The sequence below is a fragment of the Tauraco erythrolophus genome, chromosome 10 (assembly GCF_009769465.1).
Source record: "Tauraco erythrolophus isolate bTauEry1 chromosome 10, bTauEry1.pri, whole genome shotgun sequence".
Lineage (NCBI taxonomy): Eukaryota > Metazoa > Chordata > Aves > Musophagiformes > Musophagidae > Tauraco > Tauraco erythrolophus.
In genome coordinates this window covers 16,146,985-16,171,504 of record NC_141474.1, presented here as the reverse complement: position 1 = coordinate 16,171,504, position 24,520 = coordinate 16,146,985, and the positions used below count along the sequence as shown (strand labels likewise).

General features: G+C 39.4%; 1 protein-coding gene across 1 annotated transcript; it reads right to left on the bottom strand.

Annotated features, from left to right (window-relative positions):
- Positions 1 to 1,135: 1,135 nt before the first annotated feature.
- ALG14 (ALG14 UDP-N-acetylglucosaminyltransferase subunit) lies at positions 1,136 to 23,931 on the bottom strand. Its single transcript, XM_086617771.1, has 4 exons — positions 23,802 to 23,931; positions 21,395 to 21,546; positions 16,476 to 16,598; positions 1,136 to 1,366 (listed from the first exon to the last, which is right to left on the bottom strand). The coding sequence occupies exons 1-4, from the start codon at positions 23,929 to 23,931 to the stop codon at positions 1,136 to 1,138; spliced, it is 636 nt and encodes a 211-aa protein (XP_086473897.1).
- Positions 23,932 to 24,520: the final 589 nt, after the last annotated feature.

The window sequence follows — 24,520 nt, the reverse complement described above, 5'->3', positions numbered from 1 at the left end:
TACTTTTCTTTGAGCTTTTTTCTTTGTATATGTTTCTGTAGCCAGACACATAGCTCTGTGTGTGTACAGATGACAGATGTGTTTATATTGCTTTATAGGTGGAACGGCGTGTAGAATTACATTTTGCCAGATGAATTAGAAATGCTAAAGTAGACTTTCACATGCTTCACTCCAACAAAATACCTTTTAAAAGTTGTTCTGATGTACAGAATACCATTTTTCACGACCAAATCTTAAGTGCATACTGTATTGCTGAAAGTAAGGTGCTTAAAATGAGAAAACAGGATATACTGGAAGTTAAATTCACTGTATCAGAAAAAGAGAGGGAAACTCTGTTCCTTCCCCTATTACTGATAATAACACTTTTTTTTTTCTTTTCTGTGTTTTAGAGCCTGAACCAGTTCAATTTTCCCAAGTGACAGCTTGCTCTCCATGATGTAAACCTGCTAAAGATTTTTGCACGTAAGCTTTGAAGAAAGTACTTCTTAAATCTATAAATACTGTGCCTGTAGCATGACACTTGTCACCTTTTTATTTATCTTAAGAAGTGAGCAACAATTTTCAAAAGGTGCACTACAGATTATAAGGACAACTTCGACAAGCCCAGAGGAAAAATGATACTGGTTTAATGCTTTGAGGGTTTTGGGAGACTGTAGAGTACAAACTGTCATGAAGCCAACTTAATATAACTGTTTCCTTTATATTCTAAGGATTCATAAGGGACTTCACTGCTAGCATACAGGAAATAAAGTCTGTTGTGCTAGAACAAGACTTTGTTTCTTACAATTTAGAAAACTACACAAAGTTTCCTTACAGGAAATGTTACAATTCATACAAATTACCATATTTATTTGTAGAGAAAAATTGCCATTCACATAGCAGGAAAACTAGATGAAAACAGAGACAGCATAGATTTAAGGCCATTATGGGGTACTGCTGAACAGACCTACATGATGGCAAGAAATACAACTACACAAAAATGTACTTAAATGTAGAGATATCTTTATTATTATCTCCTTTTCAAGTACCCCCCTCATTTCTTAACAGGAGTCCTTGAAACTAAAAAGCTACATGAATACATTTCTTCAGTGAGGAGCTAGCAGAGTTTGTTTTAGGTAAAGCCTGTCTTCTGTTGTTATACTATTCGACCAAGATATACTGACTTGGGATATTTTCTCTTTAGATCAGGCCACTGAACGATGAAGTAATCTGAAAAGTAGTAAAGAATCTTTCCGGAGAGGGATAAAGTTTCCACGCGGCAGATGCTCTCTACATACACAATGATTGCTCTCTTTATTCCTAAAAGCCCAAGAAGAAGAGCAGATATACAGACAGGAACACATGTTCCTGGTCCATTGCACAGTATCTAAAAGAGATAAAACATATTACAAAAGTAAAACATGAGTTTTTTCATACAGTAAAGAATTAGAAGTGTGTATATTCATATAACATTACATCTACAAAAAAAATTTCCAAAGATATTTTAAAAAACAGAAGAGGCAAGTGAATATGGAAAAAAAAAAAAAAGGAGGTGGGGTGGGGAATGGGCAAATGAAAGACATTATTTCGAAGTAGCTGCCAAAAAAGATCATCTTTCTTTACATGTCAAGGAGAAGGAGAAGAGCTCTGAGATGGTGCAGATAATTTCTGTGAAGAAAGAAGAATTCCGTGACTCATGGGTATATAACAGCTTCCAATCTCAGTCACAGCTTTGTGTTGTATCAATCATGAGATTTGTGCACAGATTAAGGCATAATAAGGCCAAAGAAGTTTAATCATGATTACTAAACCTGGGATCCAGTTATAAACCTTTTGAACTTTGGCTTAAGTCAGGAAAACACTTGAGAGTTCAGCAAAAATGTGCTGATGAATTAGGACCTTCATCAGAATCTACTAGCTGATATGCATGACTGGATTTTTTTTTTTTCTTTTAATAAACACTAGTACATAGATACAAGCACAGAGAAGGAAGTGTTTTGGTAAATACATGTCATGTCCTTGTAGCAGAGAATCTCAAATTCACTTATAAATGTTAACAGTAAAAGAAAGTGGTCTTTCAATTTTAGGCATTGGTAAACTGAAAAACAGATTGCTTAAAAGTAAAAAGTTTAAACCAGGGTATATTAGGCACTCTACTTGGGTATCAAAATTGATTTCAGGCAAGGAATTTCTTACTAAATTTAAATACTACCATGTAATCTGTGTACTTTTCTGCACAGCTGGGAGTTGGAAATAAAGTGTTCTTTTATAATATCATGGCCCTATATTCTGTAAACTCAAATTTTTGTGTTCCAAGTTCACTAGCTTGTGAAAGATATGATACTGGTGGGGGCAAAAATAAAATCAGAGTTTCTGTTTCAGGGCTGTAGCAAACATTTCAGAACATTTCCTTCCCAGCTTCATGGCAAGATCCTACTAATAAACTGGCTACCAGCACCTTGCCTCAGTTAAAAGCAGCAGCAGCTTTGGCGTTAACTGAGTTCCAAACTCTGTCACTTATACTTTCCTTTGCCTTTAAGATGGCCCCAGAAATCTAGCTCGAGGATGCGATGATCGTAATGTAGTGTTTTCTTATCAGAATCAACAGAATGTAATTCTGCATGCAAAATTATTCTGATTTTATTGCTGATACTAATTGAACTATTTATTCATGCAAGACTTACTGACGTTTTCTGAAAGACCCTTACAAGTTACAGGCTGTATACTGTTTTAATCTTGAAATTTTAAGGTATGAACAGCCACAAATACTTATATAAGAAAATTGCAACAGTGTAATTCTTTTATATTAGCAGTTATATAGCCAAGAAGCTGAACACATAAAATTTGCATACTAGATTTTTGAAATCAGAGTAATATACTATGGTTTCAAACCTACTGCTGAACCCGATTTCAAATAAATCCATGCTGGGACTTTAAAACCTACTCTACAATCTGCTGAGAATGAAGATCTGGTTTTTTATACATTTGGGTTGGGAAGCAAGGACATAAACCAATGACATAAGCTGCCTTTTAGCATTTCAAAGAAACTTTTCTATACCTGTGAACTAAACCAGGCATTTTGCCTATTTCTTGACAAGTTTGATTAATTTGCTCTGATGTTGATTGTGCTACTGCTACATGGCTACTGATATCTAAATTAAGGCATGTTTACGTATCTCTGTTTGTAATAACATTTGTTACTGTAGTGCAAACATAGGCATAGGAAACAACTTGGAGTATCCACCAGGGTCCCTGCTGCAGAATTTGGTCTGTTTCAGACAAGCGCACAAGAAGCACCAAAACAGTTCAAAAAGTTATTTACTACTTTTTTTTTTTTTTTTTGAGTTGAATATTCAGTCTGACTACTGATTTCAGATTCAAAATTCAGCTTTAAGCTAGCAGATAAAATGTGCACCACTGCTGAACAGAAACTCTAATTTCCCTTTTCTGGAGTAGAGCTATCTGGAGTATAAACATTGTCTCATCTTCATTGCTCCCCAAGCCCTTTTTCTGTTGTATTACAGTCCTCTTCCCTGTCGTTTCCTCAGTGTCTTCCATTTTGGTGTTTTTCTGTACTCTTACCTAGCCCTCTGCGGTGCCTTCCACTTGTCCTCTCTTCCTTGGTTTTCTTTGTGATCTCTGGTATTCATCTCCCTCTGCAGCCCTATTCCCAGGTGCCCTTTCACCTGTATTCCTTCTGGACTTGTACTGGCTCTGCATTCTTTTAGCCTCCATCTACCATGACAGCTCAGCCCAATTGTCTAAAGCAAGCAGAGAGTTTCACATTGGTCCCTTAATTTCCACAGTCTGACACAAAAAATACCAATCGCAGATATAATTTAGGTCAGGTAGACATCCTAACATTATCCTCAGCACAGAAGTTGAGAATGGTAGAACAGGTTTTGTAAAAAGCTGAATTATTACATGGTCTTTATCAAGTCGCTGTGCCATACCTTCATCCTACTTCCTTCCTTCCTTTATTAAGCTTGGCTAGCAGCTCCAGTCTTTCTGATATTTGGTATTCTTGTGTCTATATGCACACACAAAGGTAAATGCTAGAATTAATTCCAAACTAAGTGTGCTCACAAAAAATCACATAATGAAACAATAGTAAATGGGTCTATTTCTGAATCTATTTGTAGCTCTAAAAGTCACACCGATTTGCTGTTATTACTTTGCTGACATGCAAAATAGAAAAACAATTAAAATAATAATAAAATTCTTTACTATATCTAAGTTCTGATATGATGCACTCAATTTATACCTTCTACTAATTGTTTATAACTTGTAAGCTGCTTCTCATATGCCCTTTGATTCATGGAAAAGTTCTTGCGTGCGGGAACAAGGATCAGGAAAACTATGGACTAGGCAGCTCTAAAAAAACATGATCTGATCATAACTCATGTCCTCTGCTCTTTCCTTTTCTACGCATACCAGTTCAAACAAGACAAAGCAGGTCTGGCTCCACAGGGTCTCTGTATGCAAAATGCCCATAAAGTACTTTGACTATAGCTGTTTCTATTCTAAAATGCTTTGGTTTTGGAATTGTCCCCTGAAAGAGACTCTGGTATAAACCTGCTGAAGCCAACAGACAAATAGATCCCTATCTGAATTTGGGGTTGTGATTTGTAAGTCAGAACTATTAATCAATTTTTCTAATTTAAAAATTAACCTTCAGTGCGTGCCTAGAGACATGTTGTACCTAGAACTGTTGCAGTTGCTCACGTGTTTGGAGTGGCAATTCCCCTCCAAAAATCTGGTCTGACCAGTCCTACTTTCTCCCCTCTCTCTCTGTCAGCAAGGAGAGACCAGCGTTCCTGCTGCTTGGAATTCAAAATCATACACTCACTAAGGGATATAGGGGAAACTTCTGAGAAAACAAGTATGCACATTACAAAGAAGAGGAACAGTTGCGGAACCTATAAGCTAGAAATGCTGCTGTTCAGCTCATGCCAGTACACGAACTTGATGGTGGAAAGGAATTGAATCATCTACAGCCTTCCTTAAACATATAAGAGAAGGTGAGCTGTCCTACTAGTGAATTTCAAAACACTGTTCAAAAGTAAATTTTGGAGAATGATTGATGTCTTCCACCTAGAAAAGACTAAGGCTTTTGTTTTTCCCCTCCAGAAGAAAACAAGCATCTCTCAGGGAATCCAGTGTCAATCACTAGTATGCTGTGGAGAAGAAGCAGACATCTATTGGGCAAGAAAGGACCAGGGCCTCTACAAGGTCAACCAGCTATTCAGGGCAAGTGTTTCCCAATATCTATTTACTTCAGTTACAAGGCTGCCTGTAGAATGTTTGTGTTGCATGAGATACGTCTCTGAAGATCTCTAGTTTATTTGGTTCAGCCTTCCTCAGTGAGGCAGCAGAAAGGAGGAAAGTAGGGGCCAAAGGCAATTTTACAGTCACCCTTGTAACCTCTTAAGCTGCAACTGCCCAAGGACTTTTGTGGTCACTGAGCTATTCAACTTTGCTGCCAACAAGCTGCAAGAGATCGTGCCAGAAGCCAGTGCTGCAGGTCTCTATACCATTTACATTTGCCTCTAATGCAAAGAAATGTCCAGCTAACTGTTAAATTGGCTCACTGGCTGCCTGGCTTCACAGCTAGGCCTATAAACTAAATCCTACATACTAAAATCCTCTACCGATTCAGTGTAACCAGACTTTTAAACAGTACAAGAAACTAATCAACCTGTATATTAATGGAGGTTTAAAAGTAAAGGATCAGAATACAATGTTTATACTTAGCAACTCTCTCTCTAAATCTAATTTCCTATTAATCACTTTCATATAAAAATGGAATAGTTCTTGCCTTTCTGTTTCAGATATTTTCTACAGCTGTTGAAAGAAAACAAGCTAAACCAGCAGTCTGGCACTCTGTGAACACTGGCACATGGCTCCACTGCTGATAAAAGCTGCTTTAGAGCTGGTGAATGCAGCACTGTAGCAGAGTGACATTTACCAGCTAAAACACTGAAAGCATAGCTCACAGCTTCCCTGGGATTAAATGTCAGGCCACTGGTTAACACAAAAATGAGTAAAGCAGAAAACTTGCAGTTTTTCTCATAAATATGTCAACATACATTTGCTGTATATCTTTAACGAACAAGTATTTGAGTACTGCTTATGTTCCCAAATTACAACCATCAAAAGGAGGACAATGTAAATTAACACAAATTTAGTAGAAAGTGGAAAACTAACATGAGATTTGCTTTGCATAAGAAACTGTCAACACCTGCTGGTTTTTTTTAATGACTTCCACAGAGATTGGCCTTTGCCACCTGGACAAGAGCAGAAGAACTGCCCGGCTATCTGGGGCTGGGCAGGCTTATGGTGTGGGAGTGCTGATTGCTGCTGCAGGGTGATGCACGCGTGTGAACTGAAGACTGCGCTGCTTGCCAGCTGTGGAGCTACCTCCTGGAGTATGTTTAGGACATCGCTCAGGCCTCCTTAGTCCTGGTAATGACCCCTTCCCCACAGTGCCAAACAACTGGAGATAAGAATAAGGGAATAGGTGGTGGTGATAGAGAACTACTAAAAGAGGCAATGGCAGCTGGAGTGATACAAAACTGAGCCATATAATCTTTGTATATCTATGCAAGTAAACAAACCTACTTTTTTAACAATGTAGGAAAAAAGCAATTAGGCATTTTCTGCTTCTTATAAACATGTGTGGGCCTAAAAACAGTAATTTTATTAATAATTTTAATAAATTTTTAATAATGTTTTTTTCTGGACTGTTAAAACTCAGCTTGTGTTGATAAATATTTTGTTTCAATGGCTATTTAACACTTGGGAACAAAAGGTAACTGTTGAGCCTGTTAAGATTTGAAAGCCCAGAAGGTGTCTCTGAGCTTTGACAGAAAAGCCAAGGAAATTTGAATAGCTGTTCCTAATATTTTAAGGAAGGAAAGGAGATTAAAAAAAAGAAAGAAAGCATAGAAAAGAGAGGAAGTGGGAAATCAATTTGAATTACAATTGAAAAGAAGTTAGGACAGAAGAAAAGTAATTTTAAAACATGACCATACTGCCATACTTCATAGAAGAGACTTAAGAAAAAAGCTTGCTTGTTTGCAAATAAGACTTCATTTAAAAAAAAAAAAAAATAAAAAACAACAAACCCACAACAAAACCAACTAGAAAACAAACCTCAAAACAAATCCCTTGAATTCTTTCATCAAGAAAAAGGAGGAGCATAAACCAATCTCACAAAGCTCTGATGAACAACTTGGACTACCTACAGATCTGACAAAACTCTTCAGTCAAAGGTATTTTCAGCAGAAAGTTCCTCGATTTGGACCAAGTTTAACAAGTTTCCACCTTGCTAGGCAAAGAAAATTCTGGCTTTTGAATGAGTTTTCAAAGGTCAGAAAGGAAATGCACTAATTGAAGAAAGCAGCTAAAGGGATTGTAATCTGTGCATTATATATTTTTATTTTCATTGCATGTTCTTAGTTGATGACAGACACCCAAATGTTGTGGTTTTGGTAGCTGGACTTACATAAGGAAAAAAATTAAGTGCCATAGCAAGTTATAATACATGGAAACCTTACAAATACCAGCTTTGAGAAATTCTAGAAACGATGGCAAACAAAAGTAATAAACCTTTCACAAAGGTAGCATAAGTAACAATAAAAACAATTCAATGACATACAAATACAGAAAACTAACAGGGGACAGAAGACACTGTCTTGACACAAAGAAAGCCTCTTTCATGAAACTAAAAATCTGACTGTAGAATAACCTGAAGAATCTTTCAGAAATGAGGGAAACAGAGCAGAGAATTATTCTAGTGACAGGAAAACTGAACAGTCACGTTTAGTGAAAGTTGAGTAGAGGTCCTTGGATGCTGAAAAGAAAACTAAAAGAAAAACCATAATAACATTTTTATGTCAGGGCTAGTTTTGGACTCATGCATTCATCAGGTAGGATCTAGGGGTTTTGACGTTTTAGGAGTATATTGCCTTTAATGATTTAAGAGTGTAATAAACAAAAACAAATGAACAAAAACATTTGTTTGCTGAGGGAGGTTGGTTGTTTCTGTGGTACAAGAAGAGAGAATCTGCAATGAATTCGTTTGTATTCTGCTATGTAAATTACAGCATCTCATGAGCTCATCAGCACTTGCTTGGTTTTAGCATTATCTTACTGTTTGGAAAACTTCACGCTAATGCCCTGTAAGGTGAAGTATCCAGCTGCACATTTTTTTCCTTCACCTACAGAAGTAGAGTGCTACTTACAAAGGCAGCTGTAATCTGGCTTCTCACTCTCAGCTGCTCCCATTTCCTGCCCCATGATTCCCAAGGACCCGTTTAGCTGACTGCTCAGTCTATCTTGAACAGTCCTCAAGTCTGTGGGAAACACAACTGCCAGCATTACAGCCCTGCAGTTGTGAGACCAGCTCTTTTAATACTGGAGATGCTCTAACTGTAAAAATAAACTAACGAAAGCATCAGTGAACAAATATCTCAAATTTTAATTATAAATATATTTACCTTATGAGCTCATGACCAAGATAGAAGCCTGGAGAGTCAAGAAAGCAGAGTTGTACTCACAGCTCTGCTGTGGACTCACCACAGGATTTGGGGCACAGCACTTACTTTCTCTCACATCAATATTTTCTACTTTAACACCAGGAAAACAATAATTTACTCCTCACAGAGGATGCATCAAGATTCCTGTATAATCTTCTCAGCGAAGATCTCCAGGTATGAAGAGTATTGCTTTTATTAGCATGTTTTGATTCAGTAGCATACTCTGAGAATAAAATAAAATGTATGTGCTAAATTCTTTCAAAGAGAATTATTTTTTTTAATATGTGCAGACATAGCAGGCCATATCTATTAAGAATCAATTTCTGCTAGTAACTTTGATGGCAACTTAAGCATGGATGGCAAACAGATAAAAAGTATTACTTTTTTATACATGAGTAACTCTAAAAGGTTTCAAACGATACATTGTTTGTCTACTCCAAGGTACAGTTACAATAGAAGTAAGATCTCTTCTAGGGAATATAAATCTGTGTGGTAATCAGAAAAACAAGAGAAACATGAGAATTTAAGAGAGAAAGGGATTTTTTCCTTAGCTCAAATACTTAAGCATGTGGGAGGGAGTGTTCTTGTTAAAGCTTTTGCTAGTCTAGCTCTTTAGCATGTCTGAAAAGTCAAGTTTGGAACTTGAAGGAAAATTAGCTTAGAATTGTTAATTTTTTTTTAAAAGTTTATAAAAATTAAAAAGCAGAAATCTTTTCCAACAATTCCTTATTCTTGCTGTTGGTGGAGAGAAAGAATAATTTCAGGTTATGTTTGAACAATACAAAGGTCATTAAACTACCTACTGGTTTATTCTTTTTGAATAGTGAAGATCTTATCCAGTTCACTTCCCTCCACAACCTGTACATAAAACCAGCTAAAACTTCACACCCTGCTTGCTACTTGAATGTACCTCTGGAATGCAGGTTAGGACAACCAAACTTAGATATGTAGTCTGATGAAAATTGGGTAATTAAGGTAGAATTGAATTATACTTGGGTACACTTTCATCTTCTATTCTCTAAATCACTTGAATCATCAGGGGTGCAAAAAGACAGTTATGGTGTCCAGATGCAACAGCTTGTGCTCAGGCTGGTCAGCAGCTACAACTTGTCGTACTGCCATGAAAACCTTTCTAGTTCACTTCTGTGCATCTTGTTGGTACGGTTCCTGTTGTTATTATCATGCAGCACACCCTGTAGGTGAGGTGCTCTTCAAAACAAGCAGAGACGTGTGTGGTCTTACAGGCAGATTACCTAACTAGGATAAATAAGATCAGTGAATGCCAGAATGGGGAAGAGAGGAGTGGAAGAGCAAGGAATTAAATTAGCGCACTGCACAGTTGGGTTTCTAATGTGCACTACTGTTTTTCTGAGTATTATTTTCATCACAGACTGAAATATATTGGGAAGCATCACCAACTCCCTCATTTCCTCAGTCCTCACTTTATAAAAGCTTGAGGAGAGCTAGACAAAAATCCTACCTAGTGGATTTTTCTACGCAAGAAAAGGAGAGGTTCCACAAAGCCACTAGGAACTAGATTTAACAACAGGATTTAATTGTAACTGTACTAAGCGTTGTCACTTCTGCCTTCTAGGCACTTAGTAGCCTGACCCAGAATTACCAGCCAAGTGTCCTCAGGGGCAAGGGACAAGGGAAGGGGCCCAGCTGATGTGATCTGGATCAGCATCCACATGCAAAGTAGTGAGGGAAGCTCCTAGTTTTCAGATCTCAGTAGAGCTCAGGAGTTGGGCTGTGCATGTGGCTATTTGACACTGTAAAGACTTAAACCGCTCAGGTCTGTTTCTGGGTATGCCCAGGGGCTTTACTGATGAAAAGAAAGATAACTGGGCTCATTAAAAGCCTCAGAAGTTAGGCAACAGCTTAGTGAGGAACGTATGAGAATCTAGATTCAGATGCATAAAGAGACATGCAAGTTTGACCTTTTTTTTTTTTTTTTTTTGATGAAGCTAACCTTAGGCACCTTACTTAAAAGCCTCTGTATTTCATGTGAAAGGTGACAGGTCTGTCATTGGCATTAAAAGGTCTTTGGAAAGGTAATTTCCATCCATATGTGTGATATTTCTGCAGGTATGTGGAAGCAGAATGGGACGTGTGAGCTCAGCCTAGCTGCTAAATTTAAAATGAGAAACATAGAACTAATCAATTGAAAATAATAATGATAATACTAATAAATGACAGGTATGAAGTGGTACTAATGCTCAAGTCTGTCAGAATGTTAGTATTGGTTATTAAAACATTAAATTAACATGCAGACTGTCAGTGGGACCAACCAAACATCGTGATCTCCGCTAGAAGTTTTTGTGAAGAAATAGTGGCACAAGTGAGTCTTGTGGGAAACTGGGAGGAACCAGATTACCAAGGCAGATGCCGGCTGGAGAATAAACTAACTCCCTACCTACATTACCATGGAGTGGTCTGCGGTTTATTGCTGCTGATAAATCAGTAGGAAGTAAAGGAAATTTGACTTTGTGTGGATGACAGTTGGTCATAAAATGATTTAGTAAAAGGCTTTTGCCAAGTAAATGAAATGGTAGTCACTGAACTACATTCGTAGCTACAAACAGTAGGTACTAGCTGTCTTTCAGCAAACCGTTGTTCTCAGTGTCACCTTGGCTGAGTCTGAACCTGACTAAAGTCTCTTGGTCAGAAACCCATGAGAAATAACGTCTAACCTTTTAGAGCCTATTTAAAAATAGGGGCGTGTTTCATCTCCTGATATCAAAAAGTACTGCTTAATATAGTGGCCTGCTTCTACTCAAAAGGAAAGGAGAAATTAAATCCAAAGACTGTTAAATATAATCATACATATTACTAATAATGGCCTAAAATGATCTTTTAATTGCAAATCTCAATGTGTCTTTCATTAGTCAAGCATTCATTTAACTAGAAAGCAGTATTTTAGGTTAGTTAAAACTGGTATTTTATATGCATATAAACATCTTTGAGGCTACTGCCTAATCACTGCAGTTGGCATAGCGAGAATCCGCACCAAATACCTGCTTGAAATGTCTTCACAATGCAAAACCTAGAGGTGTTAGCAATCTGTATCTGCATACCAGTGGCCTGGTTCAGCGGTCAGATTTAGCAAGATTGTTTACTTGAAACGATGTCTTACATGTGGAAGTGTGACCAGTGTGTTCATCAGGTTCATAATGAACTTGATAGATGATGAGTTAAGACTGAGCAGTCTTTAGTTTAAACTCTGCTTAAATCTAAGCTCTCAGTTCGTCTTTACTGCTAATTCTTGTCCTCCCTCTGATATTTACTGTCTACAGGCATGTCGAACTAGTAGTCACAGAAAGAGCAGAGCTACAACCTAGCTTTAAAATAACTGATTTGAATAGCTTTAGCTGTTTATCTGTGCTCAGCAGAGGGTAATTCTACATTGTGGCTGCAGGGCAGCTGTACACAGCACACAAGTTACAGGAGGGATGAATAAGACTCATATTTTCATTAACACTGAGAAATTAAACACAAATTTGGATGGCTTAACTTTGTTTTCTTTTTAGACTATACAATTTGTATCACTGATGTTCTTAATCCAATGTTCTTACTCTCGCCTATTTTGACTGTTCTCATCCTAGAAGAACAACAGTAGATCAGACATACTGTAAAATCAATCTGGTCCAAAAGAATTGTAAATAGTTCGGAAAGATTCAGCACACAAAAGAACGCACCAGATAGTCTTAATACTGGATTATACAAAGTTTACTTGTTTTGAAGGAAGTGAATAGAGAAAAATGCCACCACCCAGATTTTGTAGCTTTCCACAAAGTTCTAATAGGAACCGTGATATAAGAGACAATAACTTATTATTTGTCACAGTGATTTGTTAAAGTGCTATGAACTTCAGACATTTTGGGCAGGGCACAAAGAATGGAAAATCTTAGCTAAATGAAATAATGATCTTCTTTCACATAGCTTACTATATGAACACTTCTGTAACAACTCCAGAAGCTTATTCTAGTCATTTTAACCAGGCGGGAGGGTCAGGCGTGTGTGATGGGATGTGCAGCCAAAAAAGAATCGGTAGACTGCTAGAAGCATAATCAGCTGTGCAGGTTTCAGGCTTCGAGAAAGAAGTTTAAAAAGGAGAGACGGATTCAGCTGACAGCTGGTGGGGAGGGAGACAGCAGAGTTCGTTGTACTTGCTGTGCAAGTGTAAACATCTTACTACAGACTTCCCACGGGAAGGAGGCCCTAATGTGGAAGGACTGCCTTCTTTGCTTGATTTAACCCGGGCTTTGCCAAACAGCAGTGATCTGAAAATATCCGTTTATCTCGAGCTCTGTAAAGCACTGAGGCAGCAGGAACTGCTGACAAGTGTCCCCAGAAAACCAAAAGAATTCTGCTCCTAAGGGTCCACGATGCACAATCTACTAATGAATGGAGCTTTATGCAGCATTTCTGCACAATTTTAGATGAAACTTAATTACATTAAAGGAGAGTAAATCACTGACCCAATTACATAGCCTATCTATGGCTGAAAACAAGGACTGGATGCAATCTCTGTACAGCTCTCTGCTGTGTGGTGCACACGTATCCTTTGTTTTCAGTTTGAATGTCAGGTATGACAGAAGAACCGGAATAATCTTGACCCAGCCAAATGGCTAGATCACCTGAACACCTGGTTTCAGGGCTGGCAAATCAGCCCAGAGACAGGGACAATACTTCTGTAAGCAGCGAGAGGACTGAAGACCAGTTTCCTCTGACCTTGTACTTACTGACTGACTGACTTCAAGCATATTATAGGAAGGCTGTAACATTAGTTTATTCCTTTTTGGTCATCAAATAACCTATGTAAGACTCAATAGTTTTCTCTCTCTTTGGGAAAAATCCCTGTGCAGCTTGTCTAATTTTCTGTAACTGTCTAAGATGGATTTGCATCTTTCCCTAGATAGATCTTCTAACATCTTATTCTGGTTTCACGTTTCTTCTCAGTATTACCTTCTTCTCTCAATAAAGGTAATAAAAGTCTCTCTTCTCTGACCAGCTGCCTGATTTCATGGTAAGAATTTGCAGTCTTTGAGGCTACAACTGCGTATTAAATCTGGCTGCAAGTGATGAATGGTTTTAAAAGCTTTTCTGGGGGAAGGAAGGTGTAGGCAGAGTGTGCTGGCGCAAGCCTTGTTTTCCTGGAATTTTAGGCCTCTGCACAGGCAGCCTATCTAAGGTTGATATGTTGTAAAAACTGCCCAGCATAGACGTGCCTGCAAAACACTTTGACATCTTTATTTTTATAATTCTTGGCTATAGGAACACAAGCCAATCATCACTTCTGACATCTTAATTTTGTTACTTGGTTTAATATCTCTAAGGGGACTTAACTTCGCAGAGTGCAGATGTTCCTAACTCAGAAGTGGGCCTCTTGAAGACGATCTCAAACTGAACAACTAAACTGACTTTTTACATTTCTTAAATTCTCTGGGGGCCCATTTCAAGCGTGGGTCAAGTCCTACAAGACAGCAAAGGTCTCCTGAAAGTTGTTTGGTTCTTTCTGAACTCAGCATCTTGAAGAAGGGTTAGATGGAACTGCTTACAACGACTTAGAAGCAATTCAAAGTTGTCTTTCCCTCTTGCAGTTAAACAAAAACAGTTGCCTAGGCTGAAAATGTACAGTAACCGTAAGCTCTACTGTTTATAAATATGAAGCTCTCAGCATGATGTAATACTGTGCTTGTGTCTAAACTTGGGTGTTGATTTCCATGCCAAAAGTTATAGAGGAGTCCTATAAATGCTAGCATTTGTCCCACCCTTTCTAGTTCTTTTAACTAGTAAGCATTACATTTTGTCAAGAGTCGGGGAATTGCAATTCACCACAAACGTTTTCTTCTAAAGGCAATTAAATATTACCAGTTGCTTCACACACCACACAGCATCTTTTCAACTGGCAATGTGAGGCATTTGAATCCCCGAATCACTCTCCTTTGATACGTGTTTTATCTTTACAGGTCTCTGACTTATTATGTTTTACAGAATTCTTAAACTAAAATATCCATACAAGTAGTAGTATGCAAGCAGCTTTCAAATGGTATAAGATTTCACATAATGCCAGAGATGCTTCTGCCAGTGGCAATACCAGCTGCTGTTGTGGTTGATGATGGTACCTGACAAAAAGATATTTGGGAACTCCTTCCCCTCCAGCCCTTCACTAATCATGGATAAGGACTCTTTGGATACCACTTTGAGCCAGTGGTTCCCTTAAACACGGCAAAGGGCTTAAAGACCTTGCTAAAATGTATTCCTAATTTTACAAAGACAAGTGCTTTTCAAAAGCACTAGGCTTTCGATGGCTCATTGCATTTTATCGACTCCAACACCATTTCTAATAATTCTATGTGTAAATCCCACTGTCACTTTAAATTCCTCTTGTAAACAGAGGAACCATGGACTTAGATTAGTAACTTCCTGCTCTTCTATGATGTGTCCTGTTGACGTTTTTGGTAATATATTAAGCTACACAGTGAGATTTTCCAGTCAATTTCTTTTGCAATAATAAGGTAAAGAAAGTGTATACGTAAACGAAACCAGTAGTACAGCAAAGTGATTCCTAAATATTTGTTAGTCACCTTTACCATGAGATGTCTGCTTTGTGTAAACATCCCTCTACTATTTCCTCCCCAAAGTTAAAATAACAATAAAAAAAGTAGTATGCCATCTCCTTCTCCCTCCCAACTTTATCTCCAGTTTTCAGAATAGGCTTGAAAAACAAGAACTGCAAAGAGCTACTTGTGTTGTTATGCACACTAAGCTGCTCTGAAAACTCCAGCAAACAAGTAGCTTTTGATCTGATAGGAACTGACCAATACTGTTGAAGCCAATGAGATTAAATTATTCACAGCAGTCTCTCTAAACACTCAAAATATCACAAATATGTATGAGCCTCTTTAGAATTTGCTGTACAGTTCACAGCAAGAGCTAAAAAAAAGTCTGCTTACAAACACCCTCTGTGGGTGTATATACGCTGCTACTAAATTGTGAAAAAATCTTATAACTTCACAAGTTTTTACATGTTTCATTAAAATATTTAAAATCTCATAAAATATTAATTTGAAATTCTGCTAAAATAATGCTTTTTAAAAAAACTCAAGCTTGAATAACTGACTCCTTAAGATGACAACTCCTCTAGCAAAAAGCCAGCTTTAACCAAAATTTTTCTTAAAGAATTGTAGGACTCAAACCTGGGAATTTAGTGTGCTAGCTTTTGAGTCTTGCATTAACACAAAACTTTATTGATCAGGTATCTCTAATTATTTTATTTCTATAATCTGACAACTCTGAATGCTTCTAACTTGATTAAGTGTGTGGAGTATTTTTAAATAAATGTTGTAAATAGCATGAGAGTGCAGTTTCGTGAACGGCTTGAAAAATTACTAAAGTGCCAGGAGTTGCCACTTCAGCAGTGATGTTTTTTGTCATTAGATGAGATAATTGATGTCAGTCAGCCAAAGACTAAATAAATATGCATGTAGCTGAAGAACTGAATCTGTATATATTTCTGCTGGTCTGAACCTGCCTGTTCCAGACTGGTCATACCATTTCGGGAGCAACACCAGCCAACAGGATAACCAGGCTTTCAGGCAGTTTGTGCTGTTGCAATTCTGAAGAGATATTATCAAGAATCTGCAACCTTGTTTGTGCTAGCTCTACCAGCATTAACAAGGGAGTGACACACTCTTGATATTACCTGCAAACTTTGAGAGGGGAAACTGGTATTTGCTACTCTAATTCACCAGCAGTGCAGCCCATTCTCTTTTTCCTGGTGTATTGCTGCTATATCTCTTTCAGCTTTAATTTTACATTCAAAAATACTTTTCCTGTGAACTGTAAATTTAAGCATACATGAGCGATACAGTCCGCAATGTCTTGATATTCCAAATGCTTTTATGATGCAGATTAGCAAGTTCTCAATAAATTAAAATTTACTTTACCTACCAAATCTGGTTTCAGTTTGTAGGTCAAAGGAAAGGCGTAAAGTATGGAGTACAGGGTTGTTATCACAGAGGAGGTCCAAGACTGTCTAACCTCACGGCTTCTGGGAATGCGATCAAGGGTGAACTGGAAGAGAGCACGATAAACTGAATGGTTATTTTTCTAAGAATGTTGTTGCTCCTTCTACAGAGTTATTAGATCTCTCTGTGCCAACTTTTTTTTTTTTTTTTCTAAATCTAGTTTGGAAATGTTTGGGTATGAAACCTTTTCTTAGATGCCTTATTGAATGTCGTGCTTAGCACTCCTGGCAATGCAGTATAGCGAAATACTAGAACTATATATCTATTTTTTAATCTCTTCTCATGTTGCTTTAATACATTCCTAACGCAAAAAACAATTCAGCTAGAGCAACTTCATCCACAGTATGTTAACGTAGTGCCCCACCTCGTGGTCACCGAGACACTAGTCTAGGACTGATTAGATAAATGCAAACACAGTGACTCTTCTCTCTTGCCTGTTTAAATTCTTTGTGGATTTACACCGTAGAAAATGTAATAACCTTTCTTTGTTAATGTCCGGTGCATGCTATTAAAAATGTAACAGCAAACATCACTATCCTTTAAACGAGTACTCAACAAGTATTCAAAAGATATGCAGGATGTTTGCATAAAGAAACAGGTAAGAACAACTTATTAAATAAAAAATAAGTTTAAGAAATAACTTTTTTTGTTCTTCCCCTAGGAAACCATAGGGATCAGTCACTGAGTGTAAAAGGTATCAAATTAATAAAAAAACCACAGATGTTTTCTGTTTGTCTCAGAACACTGCAAGCAACTAAGAGTAGTTGAGCTTCCTGCACTCTTTGCAGACAGCATTTACCTTGATGCAGAGGAACTACACCTAAGAACTACTGCTACATCAGAAGGCAGCCCTATGCCAGTGAAATTTTTGTCTGTTTAAATGAAAAAAAAATTTATCGACTGCAGTGCACTGCTCATTGATGTTGACGTATTATTTAGACCCGGACAATGGTCACTATCTCACTTCACATGGGACAGCAGATCACTACTACTACAGTGATCTCACAAATTGGGAGTGAGAGATTTTAAATAGCATTATAAACTGAAAATTGCCCAGTTACTTCAAATACCCCATCGCTAATTAACATAGCTTAGCCCTAGTGATTTGTGACCAGGAAAGATTATGTTCCCAATAGCTGCATGGTAAATACAAACTACAAATCATTCTTGAATAACGATAACTGGGGCTTTTTTAATATATAAGGTGGAAAGAATAAAAGAACCACCCCACTTATGAATGCAGAATATTAAGTAAATTTTCTTGACTGAAATTATCCTGTTTCATTGCGATAAGGTTCTTTAATTGCAGTAATGCTGTCAGGCATTAACAGATGTTACGAACTGGTTGTTTTATTTGCAGGTATTGAAACTCCAATTGCATTAGTCTGACAACAGAACATGGAAAAATAAACATGCCCCCTGCTCCTCATTCAACAAGATTCTGGTTATCACTACCTCTCCATTTCTTAAAGCTTTAGAAGAGATCAGGTGATAAAAGGAAATGCTGTAAGTGGAGTTTAGACCCTCACATAGTATTCAGTCCTGCAAGAAATAGGTGTATGATAAGGTAGTTTTAGGCAGATCAGGTTTCAGCTGAACTATTCAGGATGCTCCCTCCACTGTAAGAAAAGTGTTAAACAGTATTTGCCAAAAACATGTATGATTTTCTTACATCATAAAAAACTGTTTTCAGCAAAACTCAATAGAGACCCCAAACAGTAACAAAGTAGAAATTTACTTGTAGAATTCAAGTAAAGATCAAACTGATTTTATCTGTAGTCTTAAAAAAATCATGTTTAAAACTTTGCACATTATTGTCTATGTCATGTTAGGCCTTCAGCCTACATATCTATCAACACTTAAATATTAAGCTGAGAAACAAAAAAGGATTTTTTTTTGTTGTTCGTTTGTTTAAAAGCCACTGTCAGATGCTTCTGCAATGCAGTCTCTCATCTGATGGAGTACTGATAGTATTCCAGACAAAGGTAGCTCCTGCATCTTTTGCTGGAAAACTGCATAGCGTGTCTGATACTAGAAACAGACAAATTGCTCCCGTATCTTCTATGGTGTCGTATTGTTGCATTTATTTTTCCTCACATTTTAGTGGAGCCAGAAACCTTTTTGTTATTTGAAGACAAATGTTCCAAACTAGCAAGTCTGTAATGGTTGACTTGGTATTGCAATTTCAAAACCAGTGAGGTAGTCCTTTACCTAGTTAACATTGTTGTTTTGCAAGCATGCAAGGAAAAGTAGGTAGAAAATTGCCACTGGTGAGAATTATTATAATATGCTCAACTGAATATACTGCAATGCTTGCAAAGAAACTGGGTTCACTTAGTTCTTTTTCCTGCAAGGAACAAGATTTCTTAGCATGATATCGCTCATGAAACATAAAATGGAAAAGAATCTGCAGTCAGATGAGCATTATGTAAAGGTTAGTTAATCTGGTTGTTCATCTCAGACATCACAAATAGGGGCATAAGATCCAGTGAAGAATTCATGTTTTTCAGTCAACAAATCTGTCTTTCTGCTGCTAGAGTAGGTCAGCAGGAGCTGAAGCAGGTTCTCTATGCTGAGTGTATAGGGTTCCCTGAGTGTAGAATAGTTGTGGTTACAGGCAGGGGACAACAGAGAACAGAGAGGCAAGTGATAGCAGGACCAGAGACTTTTCATAGGAAGCATTCAGGATTTTTTTTCAAGAGACTTAGTGGGTAGAGGTGTAGCATTTGTCTTCTTGTAAGCAAAGTGCTCGTTCTGGCTTCCTTTCCTTCTCCCTGAATACTGTGGCTTTTAGAACTGGGCTAGACCACAAGTCAAAAAGAGAAATTGGTTGTATTTGTGGGGTTTTATATAGGAATTTGTTAAATGTGTATGCTGATTTTTCTCTTAGGTCATTATTGTAATCTGTCTTCTGTCCAGTCCTTAGTTCTGGAAAAATTTACATCCTTGACAAGATGAAGAAGGGAATGACCATGGATTGAAGCATTCAGACTTTTCCCTTCATTTATTCAAAGCTGCAAGAAGCTACTAACACATGACTTTTAAATGCTTGATGATCTCCAGCATCGTCACTGCCAAAACACATACTACTTGAAAACACACTCTGAAAATTAGCAAATATATGTTACAGGCACGTGACCCTTACTTTCCAAAATTTATCTTCCACTTTAACTCTAAATACTTTTGCTCAGTGGAAAAAGAATGGCCAAAGGAAAACAAGCATCTGTTATCCAGACAGCAAACTCAGGTGCAGCCAAAAATGCTCCTCTGGCTTTCAGCGTTGAAGGAAAATATAACTACATGATCTGTCAGCAGTTGGAGAGGGTACAAAACGGAAGCTGCTTAGCAAAACTAAGTGAACTAGTGGAAAACTACATAATCCTTTAATACTCAAAATATGTATTTTTAAGAAATTTAAGGTTGGATATTTTTCAGATAAGTGAGTATGACTGTGTGAATGACTAATTACCACACAAGATTGCTCTGAACAGGAAATACCTCCAGCCACTTTACTAAACTTTCATCCTTGGTGCACAATGAGAGAAGAGACTGCCACACTCAATTTTGAACTAAGTCATCCCCACTTGATTCAGCAGCTCATGGTAGGCAAGGAACCTTCATCTTCCAAGGTGAAAGTGGGGTAAACAAACTTAAAAATGTCATTCCTAAGTGAGCCTGTTGCTCACTTCAGCAGCAGTTGCTTTACTTTAAAAGGGTTTATTGTGAAAATCATTGGTACTGAGTCCTACAATCTTTTGTCCTAGTAGTGCTGCTGAAGACAACAGAAATATCAGAAGTGCACCACACGAAATCAACACTACATAAACAATTAATTTACTGCATGTTGTACTACTTGCTCAAAAGGACTAAGATTTTGTAGTCAGAACATTTGTTTCCATTGTACTTATCTCAATTTCTAAATAGAAATATGATATTTCTACTAATTTCATTGAACATCAAATCACACTTCCAAGTCACCGGAGAGCCATACTGATGTCTGTTAATAATATAGCAACTTGCTCAAAGCAAGCAAACATTTGATAAAAAGATAAACAAGATTTTTTTCATGATTTTTAGGAGCTCAGCATTTGCTCAGGTCATCAACTAGAAAACTATTTGAGACTAAGCAGGTATCGCATACCTTTTAAAAATGTGTAACTAAAGCTCAATTTAAAATACAACCAAAACACAGTCTAGAAACACACAAAAATAATACATTTTCAATTAAGGTTTTATTAGATAATTTTAAGACATAAATTCTTTCTGATAAATACATTGTGTCACTGAGGGAAATGCCAATCTAAAAAATAAAAGAAAAAAAACTCACCATACCTCTGCTTCAGTATTTTTAGAGCTACAAGTAACACTTCTATGGGTGGCTGGTTTAGAAAATTAAGAGATATTTATTTTCAGCATGCTTTTCTTGAGGAAGAAAGCGCCTTCTTTGTGCAGTCACTTTCACTACAACTACGATCCCTCATTGTTTTAAATGGATTAATACGCTAACAGGAGGTAAGGACCATTTTAAGAGAAAGGAAGGAAGGTAGTAGTGAAAACGGGTAGAAAGAAGGGCATTTGCTATTTTTAGGTATATTCACTTTGCATTTTCAGTGTCTCTCTAGTACAGCATTAATCAATAGTGTTTAGTTCACTTACAGAAACATAAAAACCTGTATGTACAGGATGGCACTGTTAACTGAACTTCAGTGCAAATGATTATCAAATCAAAAAGCACCTGCCGAGCTTAAAAATATCCTTTTAAAGAATCACTTCCAAATTACCTTGGATTAGAATGTCATGTTAGGAGCATTTTATCTTACAAGAGCATATTTAACAAGTTACCTGGGAATTGGAGAATGTTTCAGCCCTTTTTTGTTCAAAAGAACGTATTTTAGCTTCACTCATCTTATCCGAGTCTGCAAAGACATAATGTCTAGGAGAGTATGACTCTGACAAACAGCTAAGTAACCTCAGGATTTCTGTTGTATGCCCACCTGTGAAAACAATATAAACTGCAGTTAGTATATGAAAACTTTTGTAACTTTCCATTTCTTCAGCTGAGTCTGCCATTTTTCCTTTTAAAACTTGTTAGTACTATTATCAGTGACACTCTTCTGAGAATAGAGGATTCAACCGAAGGGTGGTTGAGACTGTTTAAGTAACATGAAGACAATTCAGCTCCCACTGAAGCTATATTGATAAAAGTTTTTCAGTTAAATAAGATTGAACCAGGATCACACGGAAGTACGACATTTGCGTTCAAAGTCCTGTACACGATGCAAAAACAACTGGGAAAAGAGTTATACTGTAGTCCATAGTCAAAAGCCATACCATGGTGCAACAGTCAAAATGAAGCCGGACGGGATCTGGCTCAGAGCTGTGCCATGGGGGCGTACCTCCCACTGACCCTACGCAGTGCTCAGTCCTTCGACCTGCAAGACCAGGTTCAGGGGCTGCACCATCCCAGCTCACAATACTGAAACACATCGGGCAGCAGTTTCACTCTGCAGCTACACCAGTGTATAAGCTGAGTGATTACAGAAGAAAGTCCAGCTCCCGCCAAGTGCTTTAACCGCTCACTGCCCTTGAATGGGTGTTGACAACCTTCCAACTCCAAGGTCACTTTGTTCGGGGAGCTAAATTTGCACTAAACTGGAGAGAAAGGGAGGGTGTACTTACTGCGTTTTTTGGAAGCAAGGTTAATTTTTTTTTAATCAGTTGAGTTTCCTGAACTGAAGTTACAGGAATACCTGTAACAGTGAAAGAGGGGAGAGGAAAGACTGCGTGCACAGGTAAAGTGGAGCCAGTTCACCTTTTCTCTCTCAGGCTGGATCAGTTTAACATCAAACCGCACCCATAAGTATGCGCATAAGCGTTTACTGGATGCGTTACTTTTCACTTTGCTGGAAGTTGCAGACCAAAACAGTACGCCAAATGTATTCCTACTACCACCCACTGCCCAGTGTCATCAGCCTCCTACAAGACCTTTTCTATACCAGTCAGGCACCCTTAGCTGGCAGACAACTGACAAGCAGCGAGGGCCACGCTGCTGCATTTGACACCAGAGTTTGCTGCCTTTCCATAGAATTTCATGCCGTATTCTTCAAACGTTATTGGAGGGATTTTCTGAGGAGCAATGGTTTGTTGAAGCTTTCACAAATTTTAAGGCAACCATCTGAGTATTCACAGAGGAGCAAGAGATTCCTACTTCAAAAAAAGTCTCGAAGAATAGGCTTGAATATTATGTCTATCTTAACTGACTTATGAATTATTTCACCTGGTAAACTTATGTATAGTGAATGTGTTTTTTTAATATGTACAAACTCGATTCCAAAGGACCAAAGGAAAACAAGCACATTTCCAGCCCTGGTGGAAGTAAAGATGACCTGAAAAATTATAAAACTGCCAGTCAAACTCAGATTACAGAAATATCCTGGAATTATTACTCAATTAGTCGGTGCACAAAAAAACACAAGGATACTGAGGTGATGAAAACAAAACTTGCCTGATTTGTCAAGTGCAAATTTTCAAGGTAGACTAATTTTTCTTTTTGCCAATTAATTGCCCTGCAACTTCGGGGAGGTACCAAGGAGTGGGAGATGTGCTGCGTGTCCCCTTGGCGTGGGGTGACATGCTTGGACAACGATACTGCCTCCGACAGACTCACGTGGGAGTCTCATAGGTAAACCACCGAAAGGCGGTTTGGGCAAAATTATTACAAAATGTGACGTATGTAAGATCTTTGGAAAGCCCCGCCCTGAGCAGCCATCAGTGATTTTCTGCCAGAAGACCAAGCAGCTGCACAGGTCTGTCCTGCGCCCGCTTCAGCCAACACACTCATTAACAGCTTGGGTGGAGCGCACGTACCGCCTGAAGGAAAGGTTCAGGAACCAAACCGTCAGACACAAATACGGACGAAAACGCCCCAAATCAAGATGAAGCGTAACAACTACTCAAACGAACAACTAAAAAACCCAACGACGTGCGGCGGCCTGGCGGGCGCCGGACGCGGACCGGGTGGGGCCCGCGCACGGCCGCGGCGCGCAGCCCGGCAGCGGCTCCGGACGCGGCGGCGGGCGGGCAGCACCCCTCGGCGCGGCGCTCCGCGCCCGCCACCGCCGCAGCTCCCGGCGCGCACCAGGACGCACCGGCGAACGCCCCGTTCGCGCTCGCTCCGTGCTGCATGCCGGGAGCCGTAGTTCCCGGCGCCCGCCGCGCCCCGCTCCCGCCGGCGGCAGCGCTTACTCACCGGATCCGGCCACTACCAGGAGCCGGAGGGGAGGTGTCCGCCGGCCGCCGCGCCTCCTCGCCAGGACCGCCACGGGGACGAGCAGTAAGGGAAGGAGGAGGAGGATGGCGACAGGCACCGTGGCCTCCATGGCACAGCCGGAGCCGCCCCGCGGAAGCGGGCGGTGGCACCTGGCGCGTACGGCAGCCGGCGTGACTCAAACTTCCCCCAGTCTCTAGGCGCTGCTCCGGCGTCGCTGCACAAGGGCTGCGGTGGCGCCGGGAGAGCGTCCCGCGGGGTGGCGGGCGCTGCGGGGCCGGCGGCGGCTGGGCCGGGCCGTGCCGGGGCAGCGGCGCCGGGCCCGGGCCTGGGGCCGGGGCGGGCGGGGCTGGGCGGGGGGGATCGCTGTCGCCAGTTCCCGAGGCGGGCGGGCGCAGGCCGGCGCCGGAGCGGGGCCGCGCGGTCGCCCTCGGGTGTGTGATGTGTGTTCGCGGTAATAAAGTGTGAGGCGCTTCCCGAGTGCAAAGGGCTGGGTGTGTGCTCTGCTGCTGTACGTGTGCGACGGGGGTTGTCCTTTACTCACGGGAACAGCAGAAACCGGCTGCTAACCGGCCGAGTCGGTGGAGCTCCGAAAGGTCCCCGCGTCGGACCGCGAGGGTGGCGAGTACCGGTGCTGGTCGTGCTGCGTGCTGAGCCGGGCCTCCGCGCCCCCGCCTGCCTTTTCTGCACGGGCTGCGGGC

Bases quoted from the DNA above. Each gene is read 5' to 3' on its own strand.
- ALG14 (XM_086617771.1), bottom strand. From the start codon at position 23,931: ATGGAGGCCACGGTGCCTGTCGCCATCCTCCTCCTCCTTCCCTTACTG. The intron at 16,599-21,394 runs GTAACTTGTTAA...GCTCTCTTCCAG, and splicing joins AAACATTCTCCAATTCCCAG to TTCACCCTTGATCGCATTCC. The intron at 1,367-16,475 runs GTAGGTAAAGTA...TATCTCTTTTAG, and splicing joins ACAAACTGAAACCAGATTTG to ATACTGTGCAATGGACCAGG.